Source organism: Podarcis liolepis (genome assembly GCF_965112155.1).
Source record: "Podarcis liolepis genome assembly, chromosome: 2".
Lineage (NCBI taxonomy): Eukaryota > Metazoa > Chordata > Lepidosauria > Squamata > Lacertidae > Podarcis > Podarcis liolepis.
In genome coordinates, this window is record NC_139555.1 from 34,985,049 (window position 1) to 35,000,002 (window position 14,954).

The 14,954-nt window shown below is 47.2% G+C and overlaps 1 protein-coding gene across 8 annotated transcripts in view; it reads left to right on the forward strand.

Annotated features, from left to right (window-relative positions):
- Positions 1 to 14,954, forward strand: part of LLGL2 (LLGL scribble cell polarity complex component 2) — a 70,736-nt gene that overhangs the window by 15,621 nt on the left and 40,161 nt on the right. For all 8 annotated transcript variants that reach the window (XM_083487360.1, XM_083487361.1, XM_083487362.1 and 5 more), the window contains exon 3: positions 14,345 to 14,442. In XM_083487360.1, the coding sequence (XP_083343486.1) occupies positions 14,345 to 14,442 (98 nt within the window). The remainder of the gene's footprint in view (positions 1 to 14,344; positions 14,443 to 14,954) is intronic.

Genomic DNA, 14,954 nt, shown 5'->3' on the forward strand with positions numbered 1-14,954 from the left:
GGGAGGGAAACAGGAGGAAGGGTATGTAGGGCTTGATTGCCGTGTTTAGCAGTGGCAACCGTAGCTGGACATGATTGCTGCATGCATTTTGTAAGTGCTGGGGACAGCTAAGATGACTTGATTGCTCAGTTGGATGCCACACCAAAGCACTCCTAGCTTTTAAGAGGTTGAAGCTTTGCTTTTTTCCATTTTGGGAATTGTACACTTCTGTGTTAGAGTGTGTGTGTGTGTGTGTGTGTGTGTGTGTGTTCATGCGTTGAAACTATAATCTAAATAACACCCATGAATAGCCCACCTTGGAAATCCTGGACAGTAACCAAGTGCCAGAATCAGCACATTGAAAGGTTCATTGTTGACATCTGAACCCCATTTGCCATTATCCTAGGAGTGCTGTTCACACTTTGATCTGTTAAAGTGTGAACTAGGTGTGTAGGAAGTGTGTCTGTTTAGGCCCTTTTTTCATATTGCTCTACCACATGGGTAGGCAAACTAAGACCTGGGGGCTGGATCCGGCCCAATTGCCTTCTAAATCCGGCCTGCAGACAGTCTGGGAATCAGGGTGTTTTTACATGTGTATTTAAAATGCATCTCTGGGTTATTTGTGGGGCATAGGAATTTGTTCATTCCCCCCCCTCCCCACAAATATGGACCGCCCCCCCCCAAGATCTGAGGGACAGTGGACTGGCACCCTGCTGAAAAAGTTTGCTGACCCCTGCTCTACTGCTTAAACTGAAATCCGCAAACATTACATTTTCTTCAGGTGTCCTGTTAATCTATTCTCAATTTCTCTGGTGTATGTTGCGTATATTCGCCAAAGCAATAAGATTTGGTGGCAGGAAAAACAGACAGCTTGCTTAAAAAAAAAGAAGCCAGATGCTTGCAATTCATGTACAACTTGAACATATCCCCTTTAAAAATCTGTGCATGAAATGGGGAGAGGGAACAATTTATAACTTTGGTGTCATTCACCTGTGATAGACTTTCCAGTGTTTTTCAAGGTAAGATTAAATACTTTGCAGTGCTGGAGTGCCTTGCATAGTTAACCATTTACTCAGTCCCATATCTCCAGAGCAGGTACTAACTTACCTGTTCTTAATTAACTATTTGTGTTCCATATGGGAAAGTGTTTTTCTGGGTGGTGTGCTGCCTAGATGGAGTGTTTGCTTGTGAAGGACCCTTGTAGGTAGTGTAAAACTGTCAGATTAATTGACATTTTAATGGAAAAAGTTCCAGAACCCGGTAATTTAAAGCATATTAAATCTAATATTCAAATTTTCAGCATCTTAGTGAAGGTGGTAGAAAAGCCCATTAACTACAATCTTAGGGATATGTTCAGCTCACTGTGTGGAGTAATTCAATAATGACTCAGTAGAATGCCACTTTCTCAATGAGTTCATCAAACCTTCTTGATGATGAGAAACCGCTCTTTCCATTTTTAATTGGCAAGATTTGTGTGCGCGCACATGCACATTGCTTAGAAACCCTTTTCTTGTCTCATTCCCCCCCCCCTTTTTTTACTATAGGTTGCATTCAGCTAACTTTTACCTAGAGTTAACACATTGAAGCTATTGTACAAATGGGAGGTTGAGGTGTAATTAGGGATGTTTACTTTGGGGTGCATAGTTCATGTGTGGGGCTTTTAAGACAGGAAATGGTGCCTTTCATAATTATGTAAACCAACCATTTCTAAGGCTTGTGCCTCTTCCTGCACCAGCATAAGTCTCTCCTACTCTAATGATAGAAACCTTCTATCCTAAACTGCTGGAATGCTCTGTCTGCCCCTCCTTTGCTGTGAAATCTCATCCACCCACGTAGTGCAGCCAAATTCATGGCATTTCTAAGTCAAATCCATGCCCTCGATGACTCATTAGTAGTGACACAATGCTGGCAACTTTTGTGTGAGCATGCATGTACATCGTCTAAGCAGTTCTGTCCTTGCTCAGTTCTAGAATTATTATTTTCCAGGTTGGCTGGGAAGCCGGTATAAAATCTTGGCTGGTATGGAAACACTGGGTTTCTACTGCTCTACTGCACCTGCAAAGGCTGAACTTGTAGATGTGGCTGTCAGTGCAATGTGTGGTTATAGCCACAAGCTGTTCTTAATTGTTTCTGGGATTTCCCAACCCCCTTCTGGGACTTTTGTTCATGCAGTACATCAAAAGCAGTTTGTGTATATTGAATAGCATGACAAGGGAAGTGATAACTTACTGAGTGCAATTTTGGCTTCTTAAAAATAAGAAAAGAAGTTGTCCGACTCTATGGCGTATTTGTCTACAGAACAGAATGGAAAACAGAACTTCCTGATTGTAGATTCGGCTTTTCAGCTGTAGCCCTCAAAGTGGCTCCTGCGGAGGGAGACAAATCAGCTGGAACAGAAGCAGGTGTCTGGTGGTGGTGTCTTTGCCTCCTTCACTCTCCTCTGCATCCCTTGTGACTGGGTAGTCTGTTGGTTCACCCTGTGTCAGGGGAAGAGGATATATTATTGGTAACCCTTGGCTTCTGAACGCAGAGAGAAAAGCTAGTTGGAATTTTCCCTTGCGCAGCACTTAACTGTTGGGCGGTTCAACAGTTCAACAAATCCAACATTGCAGGGGTCAGGCAACCTGGCTTGGCTTATCCCGAGAATAAATTCCCCAGTCTTTCAACAGTTCCTTCTTGCAAGGTGTCTGCTCTCTGGGTACAATTTCAAGTGCCACCCATGCTGGATTAGGCACTCCACCCTGGTTTTGAAATAGTGTAATAATAGAATTGTGGAGGAAAGGAAAGAGGTGGTGCATAGCACAAAGTTTGTGGGGGGTGGGGGGGGACTGGGGAGGAGAAAATGTAAGCAAGTGTAAGGAAAACAGTACAGTGGTACCTCGGGTTAAGTACTTAATTTGTTCCGGAGGTCCGTTCTTAACCTGAAACTGTTCTTAACCTGAAGCACCACTTTAGCTAATGGGGCCTCCTGCTGCCGCCGCGCCACTGGAGCACGATTTCTGTTCTCATTCTCAAGCAAAGTTCTTAACCCGAGGTACTATTTCTGGGTTAGCGGAGTCTGTCACCTGAAGCGTATGTAACCCGAGGTACCACTGTATACTTTAGTAAAGACATTACTTTTCAGATCTGAAACCATTAGTAAGGGGCAATGCTCCTTATACAGTGGTGCCTCGCAAGACGAAATTAATTCGTTCCGCAATTCTCTTCGTCTTGCGGTTTTTTCGTCTTGCGATGCACGGTTTCCCATAGGAATGCATTGAAAATCAATTAATGCGTTCCTAGGGAAACCGACTTCAGACCAGGTCCGGGGACAGTCTGTCCCCGGACCTCTTCTGAAGGCTGGGGGGGGGACAAGGGCTTTTCTTCCCACCCCCAGCATTTTAAAAAACCCCGGGACAGCGGAGGACTTCTCCGCTGTGCGGGGCTATCTTAAAATGCTGGCGGGCGGCATTTTAAAATCGCCCCGGGACAGCGGAGGACTTCTCCGCTGTCCGGGGCGATTTAAAAGCCCCTGGGAAGGCAGGCAGGGGGGACAAAGACTTTTGCCCCCCGCCAGCCTTCAGAAGAGGTCCTGGACCTCTTCTGAAGGCTGGCGGGGGCGAAAGTCTTTGCTCCCCCCGCCTGCCTTCAAAAGCTGTCCGGCCAAGGCTTCGCGGACCTCTGCCGGCATGCCGAAGCCTGCGCGCGCTGACATTAGCGCGCGCAGGCTTCGCGGAGTGCTCCGCCAGCAGCGGCACCGTTGCCGCTGCTGGCGGAGACTTGCCCGCAAGCCGAAGCCTGCGCGCGCTAGTGTCAGCGCATGCAGGCTTCGCGGAGCGCTCCGCCAGCAGCGGCACCGTTGCCGCTGCTGGCGGAGACTTGCCCGCAGGCGGAAGCCTGCGCGCGCTAATGTCAGCGCGTGCAGGCTTCGCGGAGCGCTCCGCCAGCAGCGGCACCGTTGCCGCTGCTGGCGGAGACTTGCCCGCAAGCCGAAGCCTGCGCGCGCTAATGTCAGCGCGTGCAGGCTTCGCGGAGCGCTCCGCCAGCAGCGGCACCATTGCCGCTGCTGGCGGAGACTTGCCCGCAGGCGGAAGCCTGCGCGCGCTAATGTCAGCGCGTGCAGGCTTCGCGGAGCGCTCCGCCAGCAGCGGCACCGTTGCCGCTGCTGGCGGAGACTTGCCCGCAGGCGGAAGCCTGCGCGCGCTAATGTCAGCGCGTGCAGGCTTCGCGGAGCGCTCCGCCAGCAGCGGCACCGTTGCCGCTGCTGGCGGAGACTTGCCCGCAAGCCGAAGCCTGCGCGCGCTAATGTCAGCGCGTGCAGGCTTCGCGGAGCGCTCCGCCAGCAGCGGCACCGTTGCCGCTGCTGGCGGAGACTTGCCCGCAGGCGGAAGCCTGCGCGCGCTAATGTCAGCGCGTGCAGGCTTCGCGGAGCGCTCCGCCAGCAGCGGCACCGTTGCCGCTGCTGGCGGAGACTTGCCCGCAGGCGGAAGCCTGCGCGCGCTAATGTCAGCGCGTGCAGGCTTCGCGGAGCGCTCAGCCAGCAGCGGCACCGTTGCCGCTGCTGGCGGAGACTTGCCCGCAGGCGGAAGCCTGCGCGCGCTAATGTCAGCGCGTGCAGGCTTCGCGGAGCGCTCCGCCAGCAGCGGCACCGTTGCCGCTGCTGGCGGAGACTTGCCCGCAAGCCGAAGCCTGCGCGCGCTAATGTCAGCGCGTGCAGGCTTCGCGGAGCGCTCCGCCAGCAGCGGCACCGTTGCCGCTGCTGGCGGAGACTTGCCCGCAAGCCGAAGCCTGCGCGCGCTAATGTCAGCGCGTGCAGGCTTCGCGGAGCGCTCCGCCAGCAGCGGCACCGTTGCCGCTGCTGGCGGAGACTTGCCCGCAAGCCGAAGCCTGCGCGCGCTAATGTCAGCGCGTGCAGGCTTCGCGGAGCGCTCCGCCAGCAGCGGCACCGCTGCCGCTGCTGGCGGAGACTTGCCCGCAAGCCGAAGCCTGCGCGCGCTAATGTCAGCGCGTGCAGGCTTCGCGGAGCGCTCCGCCAGCAGCGGCACCGCTGCCGCTGCTGGCGGAGACTTGCCCGCAAGCCGAAGCCTGCGCGCGCTAATGTCAGCGCGTGCAGGCTTCGCGGAGCGCTCCGCCAGCAGCGGCACCGTTGCCGCTGCTGGCGGAGACTTGCCCGCATGCCGAAGCCTGCGCGCGCTGACATTAGCCCGCGCAGGCTTCGCGGAGTGCTCCGCCAACAGCGGCAGCGGTGCCGCTGCTGGCGGAGACTTGCCGGCATGCCTCTCCTGCCTTCAAAAGCCGTCCGGGATAGCGGGAAGCGCTTCCCTGCTATCCCGGACTGCTTTTAAAATGCTGGCGCTGGGGAGCAAAGCCTTTCGGCCCCCGCCAGCCTTCCTGGACCTCTTCTGAAGGGGGGGGAAGGCTTTGCTCCCCACCGCTAGCATTTAAAAGAGGTCCCTGAGATTTCCCTATGGGCTTTCGTTTTGCGAAGCAAGCCCATAGGGAAATTCGTTTTGCGAAGCGCCTCCAAAACGGAAAACCCTTTCGTCTAGCGGGTTTTCCGTCTTGCGAGGCGTTCGTCTTGCGGGGTACCACTGTATCATTATTTCACAAAGTGGCTCTTCTAGTGGTGTCTTCTCTCTTATTTCAACCCACCCCCACCCCCCGTTTTTAAAAATATTTTTAACCCTCCTCCTGCTGGACAGTAGATAGAGGCTGTGCAATAAGGACTGGGGTTTATGATGGCAGCGAGGGAGCTATGATATCCACATCCAAGAACTTTTGGGGTGGATGTGCAGGTGCTCCAAGAGACTGAGCTGTGAATCGTAAAGGCCCCGGTTCAAATCTTGCCTCTGCTAGGAACTCATAAAGTGGCTTTAGGCAAGCTGCTCTCTTGGCTTCAGTCTCTGCATCTGCAATACAGGGGATAATAATACAGACATGTAGAGTTGTTGCTTTTTGTTAAGTTTTAAAACTGGATTGTGTCTGTGAAGCGCTTTGAACACTTAAGACTTCATATTGTTTTAAGTATCACATGGGAACAAGCTCTTGGTGGTTTTCAGCAGATGCACAGTGTAACATTGAGCCTCCAAGCCTTTTGAATTGCATCAGATCCAAGGGTTAGGATTGGTGGATTCTCTGACTGCTGTTCCCATGTATTACTACTGCAGCAGGGAAGGAATGCTTTGAAACTGAACCTCCCCCCTCCTGCCCCAAATGGCATGACCTCTTGCCCTTCCAGCTGCAGTGGTAGTCCTGTTGAGGCCATTTCCCACTTCGAACCAAAATCTAGCCCTTACAACATTCTCTGCCTTTTTTTTTTTTTTTTGCTATTCTACAGAAGAGTCTTAAAACCTGCTGACTTTTAGGTTGTCTTTAAAAATAAAAGAGACATACTAAACGCCCTGTTAATGCAGCTCCTAAAAACCTTGGTTTAAAACAGGCACCCCGAAACTCGGCCCTCCAGATGTTTTGGGACTACAATTCCCATCATCCCTGACCCACTGGTCCTGTTAGCTAGGGATGATGGGAGTTGTACTCCCAAAACATCTGGAGGGCTGAGTTTTGGGGTGCCTGATTTAAAATGTCCATCAATTATTGTAAAGGTTCTTTTTTTTTTAACTAGGATTTAAAACTGCCCGTCTCATTCTTTGTTTTAAGGATTTTCCAAAGCGGCCAGCGCTTCCAACCAAGACTCTTGTTTGGATGTTGCAACATGCTTTTTTAACAACAGCAATTCCTGAAAATTGGAGGGAATGCTCCAGTTTGGATCCCTGTTCGACCCTGGAAGGTTTTGTTCTTATGGCTGTTCTTTCCCTCTGATTACCGTATTTTTCGCTCCATAAGGCGCACCTACTTTTTCCCTTTTGGGGGGGGGAATTCAAGGGGGGGATTATTTAAAGTGAGTGCTGAGCAGAGCCTGTATGCACCCCAGGCTCTGCTCAGCACTCCCTTTCACGAGCCGCGTGGAGTGTATGTGTGGCTCTTGGCGGCTTTTCCCCAAGGAGGGAGAAGTGCGGTCCATCACTTGCTACCCCAGAGCTGCTCAGGAGCTTGTCGGGGCTGGAGGGGGAAGCCCAGGCTTCCCCCACCCCCAGCCCCAAAGAGCAGCTCGGGGAAGCAGCAGACAGGCTGTGCGCAGCCTTCCTGCTGCTCCCAGAGCTTGTGGAGCTGGCGGGGGAAGCCCTGGTCGTCGTCGTCCCCCCCCCCCCCAGCCCCAGGGACCACACATTCGCTCCATAAGACGCACAGACATTTCCCCTTAGATTTTAAGAGGAAAAAAGTGTGTCTTATGGAGCGAAAAATACGGTATCTCTGGAGGTTCCTGTGTGTCCCTCCTTGGCTCTCCACATTGCAAGAAGCCTAGCAGAAGCAGCCTGCAAGTATTGTGCTCCAGGCTGGAGTCTTGGCTGATGGGCTGAGCTGCTTAGTTATAGGTTTCTGCTGCTAGGTAGGGCAGCATCACACTGCCAGAGAGGCAGGCTGGAGTCCTTCAGAGTTTCTCTTTGCAGCTTTATTAAAGCTCTTTCCAGGTTGAGATATTTTGACGTTCCTGCAGATAAAAGCAAAGCAAAAATTAAAGCAGATGTGAGCACTTGAAAGGAAGCTATATATGATGTGTGGTTTTACTTAGAGTAGTCCCATTGAACCTAACGAGCATGACTGAGTAAGATGCATTCATTTCAGTAGGTCTGCTTTGTGTAAAACTTAGTTGAATACCACCCATTGGCTTTTGAGTTGAGGTTGAATTTTATAGGTCTATAAATAATTTGCCCGAGTAAATGCCATCATGTGCCAATTTTAAAAACAAGGCTCTGAGCCCACCTTACTTCTCTGAACATACTGGCATTTAATGGCTTCTTATTTTGGGTTGCTTGCTAGGCACTTTTGTGTTTAGTTTCCTCCCTTTAAATTGTGTCCCTGTTACAGGTGGGCAGACAAATTTGTTAAAACAGTTTTATATTGATCTGTTTTCTGTTGAGCTGGATAGCTGTGTAGGTAGAGTGCAAGTCTCCTAATCTCAGGGTTGTTGGATGATTCTCAATAAACTGCTATCTTAGAAAGGACTTGCCAAAACTGTTTACTTTCAATGCCAGTCCTGAATATCATTTGTGGGAAGACTCTACTGTATCCAGTGTGCTGCCTGAAGAGCAGTTCTGCTTGCAGCTTTTACATTCAAACCTAAGTTCCTGAGTGCCTCCGTTATTGTACGTTTCGGCTCCCGGACACTGAAAACCCAGAAGTAAATGCTCCGGTTTTTGAACAACTTTTGGAAGCAGAACGTGCTATGCGGCTTCTGCTTGAGTGCAAGAAGCTCTTGCAACCAATCGGAAGCTGCGCCTCGGTTGCTGAACGTTATGGAAGTCAAACGGTCTTCCGGAATGGATTACCTTTGACATCAGAGGGTTGACTGTTGTCCTGTTTACAATGGCATGTTTGCTGTGAGCAGTAGTCCTCTGCCATTCAGACCATTACAAGGAACATTGTGGCAAGTGAGTGTCTTGCAGGAATCTGCTGTCAGCCAGATGGGGAAGTTTAGGATGAAACTCTTCAAGGAAAAGAAAGGCGGGGTACCTCGCTCTTAGTTTGGCTCATGTAAAGCTCTGTGGGGCAGGCATGTCTCGACTGGCGGTGTTAAGTTCGCTGATTGGCAAAGCTCAGCTACCAGACAGGCTGGTTCACCTGTGTTTTACCTAACTGGAAGCATTCCCCTTAATTCAGGGGTTCCTTGCTTTCTTCTGTGTCTCCTAACCTGCCCCGTTAATTGATGTAAACACAGGCTGAGTCTCATTGACTAAGCAGTTGTGAAAATCTGATTCACCACTGGCTAGACTTCTGCTCATCCCTCTCCCCTTCGAAAGGAGAATTCTGCAAAGCAGCTGTTCCCCTCGCAGTTGTAAAAAAAACCTCAACAACAATGGCAGAAGTGAGTGAAACAGCTGCCAATGTAAATCCTTTCAGTTTTGTGCTGGAGTTGGCCTGTTGGTTTGCCACTGCTTCTAATTGCAGGCAGTACTCCCAACCAAAAAGTGTATTTCTGTGTTTTTATATTTTCCACCTGATCCAAAAAGGAAACAAAAGCGCTCTTAAAAGTGAAGGTTGCTGCTGATCACCTTCTGAGTTTCTCTCTCTCTCTGCCTGCTAAGGCACTATTACAAGAAGTCCATTGTTCTCTCTTCTTCCCTTCCCCCACCCCCATTCAAGGTACACCTGCTCCTCTGGTCTCTTGGTGCATGTGATGTAAAATAGAGCCAGGCATGCAGTTTCTGTCTCTCTCTCCCTTTAAAATCTGAAATGAATGCATGTAAGTGCAAGCTAAAATGTGCAAATAAATCTTTGTAATTGGCCTCATTCATTATAATCTGTAATCACACCTGCAACGCTATAAAGAACTGGAAAGCTGTGGTCAGTGTTCATGGAACTAAGGATATAAGTAGTATTAGATGGAATGTAGTACAATAACACAAATATTATTTGTGTAGCTGAAGCCGTTACAGAAGATAGGTGGAATGTAAAAAATTGTGAGTCTAGTTCTGGTTATTCAAGGATGCTAAATCAGCTACTGCCACACTCTCCTTTGCACTGTAAAAAAAGCCAAGGGGGGGTAGATAGTGCCTCAAATGGGGTGTGAATGATGCAGAACTGGGAGGAGAGGGGAAATTGGAGGACAGGGGACACCTTGTGAAAGCAGAAGAGCCTTCCATTTATGTGACAAGCTCTTTGGATCCAAGCCATTTTTCCTATTTTATGCCCTTCCCTAAAGCTGGAGGCAACGGGACAGTTAAGCACTGTCTCTATGAATCCATGTTCCTTAAAGGACATGGATAGAAATAGTTTTTTTAATTTAAAAAACTGGGTTTTAAATGGTTGTTTTTAACTATGTTTACTATTACCACCACCACCACATAGAAAGCACCTAGTATTTTCTAAGCACTGTAGAGAGATTAAAAGATAAGGCGCTCCCTGCCTGCAGGCTCAGTCTAGTGGATATGACACAAAAGGAAACAAGGAGCTGGGAGGGAAGAGGAAAGCTAGCGAACTGAGGCGCCAGTTATTGAAGCTACATAGTTGCAGCAGCAGCATCTGATGTGGTCAGGTGGGCCTTCCTGCCTTTAAGTACAGAGAGGTAATACCTGTAGCCCTCTGTCACCCAGGTGATGACAGAAGATAATCGACCCCCTGCTGCCTGCAACTGGCATTTGGAGCCAAGTGTTATTTTCTGGTGGTTGGGTAGGGGCAAACCAAGTTTTCTGTAGCTTCTGCTGCTACGGCCAAATTATGAGCCAATCTTGTTGTGTTTTCTTTCTAAAAATCTGATTTAAAGTGTCATTGATATTGAACCTTTTAAACTGAAGCCATTAGATTGTGTTTTCCTGTTAAAAACAAAAATGGAGGGGGAAACAACGTATTTTCCCGTCTATAAGACGCTCCCTATTTTGGGGGACTCAGATTTAAGAAAACGGGGGGGGGGGAGAGATGTATGAGTGTATAAGACACCCCCTAATTTTTGACATTTTTTTAAATGGGAAAAAACTAGCCTTATAGACAGAAAAATATGGTAATCTGATGCAGTCAAGTATTGCAAATATGGCCTATTCTCATTTTAAGTTTTTCTGCTGGGCCCATGTCTTGACGTATCATTATTAATATTATTTATTTCTATCCTGCTTTTTATTCAAATAAATACCAAAGCGGCTCACAAAAAAAGATGAAAATAAAATAATGGAACATCAAAAATACAGCATAAATTGTATAGAATACTTTACAAATCATCAGTAAAACAATCACAAATCACAAACATGGCGTGGGGGCCATGATGGCTTTTGTCTCCCTGACAGTATCCCAACAACAACTACCATCTATGTAACACTATTAACAAAACAACTAAGAAATAAGCTAAACATCACCGTTACACTAAAAATAATATTATAGGATTCACAAAGGTACTACAGCATTCATATCTATGAAACAATATTAACAACATTAACAAAATAGCAACAAAACAAACAAAGCCCTGTTGAATTTGTACACATACTTGCCTCACCACCATGACTCAAACTTTCATTCTATTCAATGCATCAAAATACACTGGCACATAATGTTCCTGGCAGCAATTCCCTTCTGAAGGATTCTTGCGATGGAGGTAGTCAGCACAAAGATACGCTCCCCTCACATCCTTTCTGCCACTATGACACTTCCATTTTCATAACAGAAAAACGGAACACCAGAATAAGACGAGGCTGCAATTTGGAGGTTAGGTGATACTCTGACATGTGTTCAACTATGATTAAAAATATCATTAGTTAACATAGCTACATGATCAGTGTGGGAATGATAAAATACTTGTAATATCACATTAGACCCTTCAAACCCGTTTCCAGTTTTCTTAGGGAAAACGCCTTAAAATTATTACATTATCATCACAGGCACTAGCTTCTCTAGAGCCTTGGAGATAACAATTGTGTATTTCACCAAGATCGTTTTGCTGAGTCTACCTTTTTATGCCTTAAAATTGCCTAAACTCTACAGTTTGTAAATTCCTCAGATTATTAATATTTATGACTCTACCAACCCTGTACTGTACTGTATTGACATTTACTTCCATAGCATAACACTTCTGGGAAGTTCAGGGCTCTTGGGCTGCAATCCTAAAAGTCTGTTGAAGTCCGGCTTTCCATTGAGTAGACATGTACTGTATAGGATTGCTCTGTAAGTCTTTAAATCTTGCTAAATGCATAAATACAAATAATCCCTTACAGTCACAACCGCCCGTTTTTCAGTAAGCATAAATAATTCTGTAGTGTGATAGACATGTGATTAAAGACACAGACTTTAATTCGTTACTCTAAGAAAATCTTTAATAAATATGTGAGCTACAAAATAAGCAACTTTGAAAGATTAAGAAGTTAGGAGGAGAACACTTCAGTATCCCAGGACTCTCTGAAGACTTTTCAGATCCGCACTGTATTATTCTCTTCCTCCAACAATAAAATCCTTGAAAGACAGACTACAGTGTGAAATTCCTGAAGTATAATTGTTATCAGTTAGTTTGAGCCCTGAATGAATACAATCAGGATAAGGATTTTCACTCCTGCTTAGTCAAATTAACGTAACAAAGCTAAGAAGATCTATTGTCACAAATAGCTGCAATTCTGTAAGGTTACTGTGCTTGTTATGTTCAGAGATGAGCTTTGCACAGAGATACTGCAAACTCTACTCATGATCTTTTGACCTCACTATTTATGTTTTTCTGCCTCTCTAAGCCAACAGAGGATAACACTTCATGCAACTAACAAAGTGCATCTCCAAAACCTTAAGGCACCGTGAATCGCTAAAGGGTCACAAGACTCGTACAGATCTGCTTGCTGCAGCAAACTAGAATGACTAGTAGCCCTTATGATGTGGAATTATCTCACTTCTGAGTCACTGCCTTCCTCTTTCCAGCTGAACTTCTACACCCCCCCCCCTTTTAAAGGGAAGCCAGGGTTTTACAGGCCATGCATAAGTACTTGGGGAACGGATTGGCAGTTGTGCTTGCTTGCTTCTTGTCTATAAACTAGCATGTGTATATATGAACAGAATCAGAATATTACACATGTTTTTTTCTATACTGCTAAAGCTGTCCCGGATGACAATATTCTTGCACCTTTAAAATCTGTTCAGGGCTTTCTTGTGTGTAAATCTAAAACAAGGCAGAGGAGATCAGGAAACCAGAACAGGGGCCTGAAGCGCATTGCTGCTCTCGAACTGTGACAAAAGTGCAACAAAGACATGTTAGAGCGGGGGGCGATGAGGCATTCCTCCAGTCCACAATCCCAAGCCCTTCTTAAGGTAGCACCCTTGGCTACAGTACTGGGAACGGCCTATTGAATAAGGCAATGAGGTGAAAATGAACTCTTCCCAACTGGCATAGTTGTGCTCTGGCTTGGCTTAGACTGCTCAGATGGTATATGGGAAACTGAAATGGGACCACTGTCCCTCTTAGGCTCTGGAGACGGAGAACTTCCTGTCCCTCCAGATAATGTCCCTCCAGCTCCCATCAGCACCATCAGTCATGGCCAGTTGTCAAGGGTGATGGGAGTTGAAGTTCAACAGTATTTGGAGGACTCCAGGTCCCCCACCTCTGCCTTTGATACTCAAGGCCTCCGCCTTCGCTAGCAACTCCCATCAGCATGGAATGATGGATGTCCGGGTTCCCCATCCCTGCACACAGGCATGATCTGTCGAACCTCTGCCTTGTAGTTTCCTGCAGTGATCCCGCCTGAAAACCACTGGGTCAGTTTCTCTTCATGTCCACAGTGCTTGCTCAGCTACTCCTGTTCTGTACTAGGCTGACGTTTTTGCTGAGGAAATGTTGACTTTATTCCGGCGCTCAAATAGCTGCTGTCCCTCAGGCGTGGTCTTACTGTTTGGCTGCCTTGTGGCCTTTGGGCTCCTTTTGAAACGAAGGGAAGAAACACTTCCATGTGTTTCATTGGTGGCTTCTCAGAAATGCCATGCGGGGTGAGGTCATAGTTCTGTGGTGAAGCATGTCTTTGGAGGCCACAGTCTGGGGTTCGGTTCTTTGCTGTCTCGGTTAGAGGACTTCTGGCAGCAGGGAAGACAGGTCTTTTGAAGCACCAAGCTGCAAAGAAGAGTGTGGCAATATTCAGAAGGCCAGCTGCTTCTGTTTACATTACAAGGACCGCTTCCCCAAAAGGAGACCCTCACGGTGCTTCTGAAATAAAACATAATGTTTGTTCCTATGCAGCTGGATCTTTGTGTGCTGGTTTTGTTGTCCTGAGACACTGCAATTACGGGGTGCTGTTGTCAAGGAAGGCTTAAATAGGCTATGTGGGTTATTGATCTGACTCGGTGTAAGATGGCAACAGCAGACCTTCCAGCGAATAGGTGTCAGCTTTTGTGGCTAGCTGTGTTTACAGAGCAGAGGAAGTGCCATGTAAGGTGGCTGCGGCTTTGTTTTGTCAAATAACGCAGACTCTCTTCTGCCTGAGAAGATGGATTCACATAAACAAAGCGAAAATGAGAGTTCAGGAAATAGCTCTAAGTTACTTGGAAACCAATTTCTCTCCCGCTCGTGCTGAAGCCATGGTGGTTGGATTGTACAGTAGACCTTTGAAAGAAGGTACTGTTCAGTACCTTTTAAAAACTGGTTTAAAATGGGTTCCCTAAATCTTGTTCTAGAGGTAAAAATTGTTGACGCAAACCCCCTCTGATTCTGCCAAACTTAATCCGAAATGGTACCTTACCTTGACTATATTGTCTGACTTCAGGATTGAGGTATATTAATGATGGAAGGAGAATAGCGATTGCTCTGGTTCAAGTATTATTTGGCCTCAGCTGCTTTTTTGTCTGCAGTAATTGTCTTTTGTGCTTCAATTCCCAACAGACTGTTGAACATGGCTTCCCGCACCAGCCCAGCGCACTGGGCTATAGCTCTTTCCTCCATCTCATGGCTATCGGGACCCGATCAGGAGCCATCAAACTGTATCCTTTTCATTCATTTCTGAGCTGCATAATGGCTTTTCAGCAGCAGTAGGTATGCCAAAATGTGTAGAGATAGTATTTATGTGGTGCTTCCTTCAAAGGGCTTTGCATTTGTAGAATCAGTAATCCTAACAACCGCATTATCCCCATATTGGTTTCTTTTCTCAGATTACCTAGTAGGTTGTCGTTAATGTAAGTTTTGAACCTAGATAATCAGTTCAATTGCACCTCTGATAATGAGGGGCTCTGGTGATCAGCTCTTGTGAAATGTACTAAAATCATTGTGGAAGCTACTCTTGAGCTAATCTGGTCTAGTGGAAAGTGGTGCCTGTAGATAAATAGCTTTATCACCCACATTCCAAGTCTGTTTTAAATATCCTGACGCAGAGGAAGAGTTCATTTTTAGCACAGTGCAATATTTGTGGTTTGAATTTTGAGTCATAAATAAATCTTTGGCTTTCCTGTCTTGGTAGTCCTAAAATACTGGGCTAAGCAACAAAGTGCTTTGAAGG